Here is a 7,337-nt window from a genome sequence, read left to right as displayed (position 1 = left end):
GCTTTAGTGGCTGATCGTCGCGCGGACTTTGGCAAGAGAAAGGCACGGCGAAGCTGGTTGGATTGGCGGCGACGGCAGCGGCGGCGGCGGCGGCAGCGGCTCTTCCTTCCCGTTTTTCCTGCCGTTTGTTGGCGGCTGCTTCCTTCTTCTTATCTCCCCCGCCCTCCCTGCCCCCGATCAATCACTTTTGTTTCGGCGGTCGCTGCCGCAGCTGCCCGCAAAGCGGGACAAAATGCTCCTGGATGCTGGACCTCAGTACCCAGCCATCGGTGTGACGACCTTCGGCTCTTCTCGCCACCACTCCACGGGCGATGTGACGGAGCGTGAGGTGGGACTGGGCATCAACCCCTTCGCCGACGCCGGCATGGGCGCCTTCAAGCTCAACCCCAGCAGCCACGAGCTGGCCTCGGCCGGCCAGACCGCCTTCACTTCGCAGGCCCCGGGCTACGCGGCGGCGGCGGCGCTGGGACACCATCACCATCACCCGGGCCACGTCGGCTCCTACTCCAGCGCGGCCGCCTTCAATTCCACGCGGGACTTTCTTTTTCGCAACCGGGGCTTCGGGGAAGCGGCGGCGGCGGCCAGCGCGCAACACAGCCTCTTCGCCTCGGCGGCCGGCAGCTTCGGAGGGCCCCACGGGCATGGCGAGGCGGCGGGCCATCTCCTCTTCCCGGGCCTCCACGAGCAAGCCACGAGCCACGCGTCGCCCAACGTGGTCAACGGGCAGATGCGCCTCGGTTTCTCCGGAGACATGTACGGCCGACCGGAGCAATATGGGCAGGTGACCAGCCCGCGCTCCGAGCATTATGCATCCCCCCAACTGCACGGCTACGGCCACATGAATATGAACATGGCAGCCCATCACGGAGCGGGGGCCTTCTTTCGTTACATGAGGCAGCCCATCAAGCAGGAGCTCATCTGCAAGTGGATCGAACCCGAGCAGTTGGCTAACCCCAAAAAGTCCTGCAACAAAACTTTCAGCACCATGCACGAGCTGGTGACTCACGTCACCGTGGAGCACGTTGGCGGGCCCGAGCAGTCCAACCACATCTGCTTCTGGGAAGAGTGTCCCAGGGAAGGGAAGCCTTTCAAGGCCAAATATAAACTGGTCAACCACATCCGCGTCCACACGGGGGAGAAGCCTTTCCCTTGTCCTTTCCCGGGATGCGGCAAAGTCTTCGCTCGCTCGGAAAATCTCAAAATCCACAAAAGGACGCATACAGGTACGTCTCCAAACAAACAAACAAACAAAACAAAAGAAGCCCAACTTCACTTGCCTTGACGGGGTTCAAAGAGGGCCGTTCGTAACAGTGTTTTTTCGGGAAGGGAAGAGGCCTCGGGAGTCCTGGAAGGGGGCCCGTTGCCAGAGCAATCGTAGCCGAAGAAGGCGATTGAATTTCGGGTTGAAGTTGAGCTAAAGGGAACAAGAGAGAAAGAGAGTATTTTTCTCTAGACTTTTTCATTTTTAATTTTTAAAATATATATATTTTTAAATAAGGAAATTTGGAAATATAGGTTCTAACAGCTGGGGATGGAAGGGAGGCGGGAGTAGGAGCTGAGGGGGAAATGGCAGCGGTCTGAATTTATTGGTTTTAATTAATTGGTGTGACAGCGTTGCTTTGAGAAATCTGGCTAAATATATAGCTTGTTCATTCCAGTTTTTCTTACTATCATTTTTATTTCTCTGTAAATATTTAATTACGTGGGCCAATTTAAGTAATATGAGCTGTATGGGTTTGTGTTATTACATGCTACCCTTGGAAAAGGTTTATTGTAATATATCGTAAATGAACAGTACCTTTATAAAATTGGCCTTCCTTCCTTCCTTCCTTCCTTCCTTCCTTCCTTCCTTCCTTCCTTCCTTCCTTCCTCATTCTGGCATATAAATTTATACGAGAATTGGAAGCAGGCACTGTTACTACTTGGAAGTTTAATCAAAGCGTATAATGCATTAGAAGTGAGATAACTATAAAGTTCTATCAGATTATGTGTAGACCAGGGTTGAATAGGGAAAAGGGAAAGTAAACTAAGAGGAGGTGTAGCTTTAATAGTGGCAGCGAATTTTCCCTTGCCAGACTGGACTGCCAGTTTTGCTGCAGCAGGTTCACGTCTGGTGAAATCCTGGGGTCTGTTCTTGAAGTGGAAGAAAAATTCAGTAAACATTTTTATGTAGTTTCGTCTCCCGATATTTCTTGGAATTGGAACGATCTGATGTTTGTGTATATATTATATTATATTATATAAAAATTAGCACGCATAAAGTCCCAGATTTGTAACGAGAGGGTTCTTGTTTATTTTTTCAATAGGTGAAAAACCCTTTAAGTGTGAATTCGAGGGCTGTGACAGGCGCTTCGCCAACAGTAGTGATCGCAAAAAGCACATGCATGTCCACACGTCAGATAAACCTTATCTCTGCAAAATGTGCGATAAATCCTACACGCATCCCAGCTCCCTACGAAAACACATGAAGGTAAAAATGATCGTTTTAGCTTTTTTCGTGCTTCTTGCTGGGACCTTCTCTCCTCCGCTCGCTCTTGTTCGCCTCGCCTATCCCATCGCCGACTTGGATTATAAACCACCGCTACTTTTTTCGGAGGGGGGGGGAGGGAGAGAGAGAAAAGAGTGGAGAGCCCCAAGGTTATTTCTTTGCCAAGGGTGTTTCGATCTATAATGAGTTTGTCCCCAACGATATGGCCACTCTAGAAAGGATAGATAAAGGGAATACTCCCAGCAGCTCTCAGGCTCAAAAAAACTAACAATTCCAGGGTTTTTTTGCACTGAGAAACGGCCTCAACAATGGGTCCCGCTCCGTATTCATCTGGGGTTAGGCGCTGCTCCGGAAAAAGGATTTAAAGCAAAATCTAGATGGTAGTGCTTTGAAGGAACCTAGATGGATATGGAAACCTCCCGTTTTCTTGGTTAAGTTTGTGTTAACAGCTCAGTTTGTGTGTGTGTGTGTGTGTGTGTGTGTGTGTGTGTGTGTGTGTGTGTGTGTGTGTGAGAGAGAGAGAGAGAGAGAGAGAGAGAGAGATCCAGGCCCATATTTTTCTTACACGGCGGGCCGTCCCGCGAAATGGGCAGAACTGGCGGAGACTTCGGAACTCCACGTTTCTCTGCGATCCTGATTAGCAAAGCAAGATTTCAAACTTCTGGCGTTTTCTCTCCTCCCCCTCCCTCTTCCCTAGCCTATAGAGTTCAATCGGTGAATTGAGCTCGGGGAGCTTAGCATTCGGGACAACTAGCCGAGATAGTGCGCATGCACGTTGGTCTGTCAGTTAGGCATCCACAACTATTTAGCTCTGCAGTGTGCATTGTGTGTACGTATGTGTATGCATGTATGTACGTGTACATGCATATGTATATTTGTCTATGTATGTGTATAGTTAAGTGGGGTGTGTATATATATGTATATGTGTATATTTAAGTGATGTGTGTATATATGTATACGTGTATATTTAAGCGGTGTGTATGTACACACACACACACACTATATATATATATGTGTGTGTGTGTGTGTGTGTGTGTGTGTGTGTGTGTGTGTGTGTGTGTACCTATTCACAGCCACTCGCGTGTCAAGCTTTTCTCTTTGTTATCTCTTTCTCTCTTTTCCAGGTCCACGAATCCTCTAACCAGGGATCCCAGCCTTCCCCCGCTGCCAGCTCGGGTTATGAATCGTCAACCCCCCCAACCATCGTCTCTCCATCCACAGAAAACCAGACCACGAGTTCCTTATCCCCCTCATCTTCAGCGGTCCATCACACGTCCAGCCACAGTACGCTCACGTCAAATTTTAACGAATGGTACGTTTAAACAAACAAACGAACGGGGGCAAAAAGCGACCTATTTAAAAGACTCAAAAAATAATAATAATAATAATAACGAACACTTTGAAATTGATGAATCTTTTTTGGGGGTGTGTGTTTTGTTTGTTTGTTTTTTTTATATAAATAAATAAATAAATCTATCAATCTATCTAAATGCTGCCATAGACCCAGGTGTGAACCAAATCAAGAATTCTCTCTCCCTCCCCTCCCCCCCCCGTCTGGTTTCTTTCCCTCTCTGGTCCCTTTTCTGCTGTTTGCTTTGGTTCCGGGGCCAAAGGCTAGGAGAGCAAAGCCCAAAAGGTTCTGTTGTGTATGAGAGAAAGGCCGGTTTGTGGTGCCATCTTGTCCATGTGTAGGGTTTTTCAGATGGGGACCATTGACTGGAGCTCTCACAACTGCATGTTTCTCTGGGCAGCTGCCTCCTGTTTTCTGTAAATACAGAAATACTAGCTTACAATGTACTGTTCGATTTTGTAAATAGTTCTGCCACAAGTTGAAATAAGGGGCTATGTGAAATGGTGGTCTTTGCATATACTGGGGGTGGGGGGGGTGGGAGGGAGGGGAGAGGGAGGAGGCTGAAAGGGGGGAAGGGGGGTGGTAGAAGATGATCAACTATTTGTACTGAATGGCAAGGATGTTCTAGTAAATGTGTACCAAAATGTGAATTACTTTGTATTATTACAGTCTAAACGTCAACCTAACAGAATATTATTGGTGTGCTTTTTCTTTTGTATAAAGTGCAAGCATTTCGTTCCAAAGTCCAGTCTAAGTAGTGCAGTAAAATGTTGTTACATGTCCTGTCAAAATAATTCGTATAGTGCAAGCCTGGATCTGCGTGTCAAACTGTTACATTTGTGTATGTAAAGTGATATTAAAAAAAAAAAAGAAAGAAAGGAAAAAAAAAGCTATAAGCTATAACCTGTCCATTGCTTTTGGCAAATACAACCACATATTGTATATATTTCCCGAATTCCATATTTATCCGCATGTAAAGGTCTGGTTATACATGTTACAGATATTCAATATTTATGGCTAGAAGAATTGGTATGTACAATTTAGTTTACAGAACTGTTTGGTAACATTTCGTACATTATTAAAGATTCTGAAATCCTGTAATTTGTGGTAGGCATCCTTATTGCTTTGGTTGGGGTGCTGCAACTTAGATTTTTTGGCAGTTAACTTGAGAGTCACCCCTCTCCCCTCCTCCTGGCCCCCCCTTTTCTTCCATGGTGTCATCAGGAAAGCAGCAACTTTGATATATAAATGTGATAAATGCATGCATAGTTGTCCCCGTTGACATGGTAGTAATGTGTAATTCGTATTAGGTTAAAACCTATGGAGCAAAAGTTTTCATTTGCAATATAATTTAACTGGCCATCATAAGCATAGAGTATATTATTATTGATTGAATTTCTCCTACCGATATTAACAGAAAGGAAATTTCATCTGGAGAAAAGAAGGAAGAAAAAAAAAGAACATGGCCAGAATGTATGCTTGACCAGGGAATTATAGTACCAAACTACTGCAGTCAGTAAGGATTGAAATCATTTATTTATATGAGGATTAAAATTAAAACAAAACAAAACACTGGAGAGGCTTTGACTACAATTTATTTAAGATAATTTTAAAGATGGCCACAAGTGACATCTTGTCCTTCCTTTGTAATGATTTCCACCCCTCCCCCATTCCTAAATCCTCAAACCACACCAACATTTTGGAATCATCCACATATAAAGCTTTTTTTTTATCCCTTCCCTCTAACATTATGCCAACCTTAAAAGCTTCTTACAGAAATGATAACAAAAACAAACTGATCAGGCTGGCTGGAGTTTATGTTCTTTACTTCTTTTGTCCCCCCTCCCCATTTAGTTAAGAAATCTGTTCTACTGCCTGGCAGTAATGCAGTAAAAAAATTATGTCTTTGTGTATCAATATTAGTCGTGCATAATGACTGTGGCACAATTCCTTTTTTTTTTTTTTAAATCAGATTGCTTCTCTTTGCAATTTAGTTTGATAGATTTGCAAGCTGTGGTGCTTCTCTTAACTTAGTGATGCTTGTAGAAACTGCTAGGCTTTGTTCCTGGATGTAGCTTGCATGATCGCCCCATTAAGCAGACAACATTTCAACAAGACAACAGAGATCACAAGCTTGGCTAAAACTCTCTGTGTGTCGGCTATCATGTCACAGAGTGAATTACATCTGGTGACCTCTTCACAGTTCAAGGAGGTATATGTGTGTATGTGTGTGTTTGTGTGCGTGTGTGTGTGCACGCACACGTGTGATAGGTGTTTTTAAGTTCAATCAATCAGTTCTAACTTCTAGAGCGAGAAAGCTTTGGGATGGGCAAACATCTTGGTATGGATTCATTCATTGTTTCCAATGCTTAATGCCTTTATCGGTTAACTATTTGCAATACAGTACTGTAATGGGGGTATTCATTGTGCTTGTTTGAAAATAAATGTCATTAGGGGAAGGAGATGCCGTGTTTACTCTTGCTTGAATGTTTAAAGCTGCAATCCTGTATACAGTATCCTGAAAATAGTTCTCCTAAATGCAATAAGCTTTACTTTTGAACAGAAATGGGCTTGCATTCTTCATTCAGCGAAGATAGGCCTGCACAGAAGAAATTAAGTGCAGAGAGGAGAAAATTTGTGTGTGTGTGTGTTTGTGTGTGTATCTCCATGCAGACAAATACACCCTTGCCATTTTTTTCAATAGCAAAGATCAGATAGCAAGCTGGCAGAGTTGGTTCTCTTGTCTGTCTGTTTTTAAGTATGCTTTCTAAAAATGCTAGTCTGACCATAAACTCCTTTAGTCTTTCAACATTTAGTCTTTCAACGTGAAGAGCGCCACCTTGTAAGGTCTACAGTAACTGAACAAAGTTCCTTCGAGGGAGCAAAGAACCTACCGTAGAGGCAAAAACACAGAGAACAGCACCCGAAAGACACATTGGGAATCAACCGAACTCTAAAGAAATGCAGCCTGCTGACAAAATTTAGCATTTTGGCCTTTTAACTTTGTTTTAAATGTAGTCGTTTTGTACTGGGGATGATGCTCTTTTCTTTTTTAAAGGAAAATAATTATGCTTTAAAAAAAAAAAAAAGGAGCCAGTGGGTATAGCGATCTCCTCCCTACCCACACTCTGAATACTCACCTAGATTTTTTTTTTAAGGGTTGATTGATTGATTCATGCTTAGATAACATTTAAAAGAGGAATGCAACTTTTTTGGGGGGTGGGTGGGTGAGCTGTGCACTTCTCAGCCTTTTTCCTTCCTTGTTGCGTGGGTTCAGGAACAGTGGTTTTATCTGAATTTTGGGAGTACTCGTAAGAGTATTTTAGCCAGTTGATTAGAACATGGTTTCCACTACATTCTATTTAAGGTTTGTGTGGTTGTGTGATGTGTGTTTTAAATTTTTTTTTTTTAATCAACTGGTTTAAGAGGCTTCTCAAAATCAGCAGTTAGCCATTCTTCTCCTTCTTCTATACAATCCAGAGAGACCTGGGGAGAAAG

At 44.0% G+C, this 7,337-nt stretch overlaps 1 protein-coding gene across 1 annotated transcript; it reads left to right on the top strand.

Moving 5' to 3' along the window:
* The first annotated feature begins 232 nt into the window (after positions 1–232).
* LOC139318099 (zinc finger protein ZIC 1) lies at positions 233–4,358 on the top strand. The gene is made up of 3 exons (XM_070945367.1): positions 233–1,223; positions 2,307–2,470; positions 3,613–4,358. Exons 1-3 carry the CDS (start codon positions 233–235, stop codon positions 3,808–3,810), a joined length of 1,353 nt encoding a protein of 450 aa, XP_070801468.1. The 3' UTR covers positions 3,811–4,358.
* Positions 4,359–7,337: the final 2,979 nt, after the last annotated feature.

Source organism: Pituophis catenifer, unplaced genomic scaffold, assembly GCF_029215685.1.
Source record: "Pituophis catenifer annectens isolate HBS135680 unplaced genomic scaffold, rPitCat1.0.hap2 SCAF_6, whole genome shotgun sequence".
Classification (NCBI taxonomy): Eukaryota; Metazoa; Chordata; class Lepidosauria; order Squamata; family Colubridae; genus Pituophis; species Pituophis catenifer.
The sequence above is the reverse complement of the archived record's forward strand: the minus strand, read 5'-3'. Positions and strand labels throughout refer to the sequence as shown.

Excerpts from the sequence above, each read along its gene's own strand:
- LOC139318099 (XM_070945367.1), top strand. The coding sequence starts at position 233 with ATGCTCCTGGATGCTGGACCTCAGTACCCAGCCATCGGTGTGACGACC. Across the intron at positions 1,224-2,306 it reads CCACAAAAGGACGCATACAG|GTGAAAAACCCTTTAAGTGT; the intron begins GTACGTCTCCAA and ends TTTTTTCAATAG. Across the intron at positions 2,471-3,612 it reads CCCTACGAAAACACATGAAG|GTCCACGAATCCTCTAACCA; the intron begins GTAAAAATGATC and ends TCTCTTTTCCAG.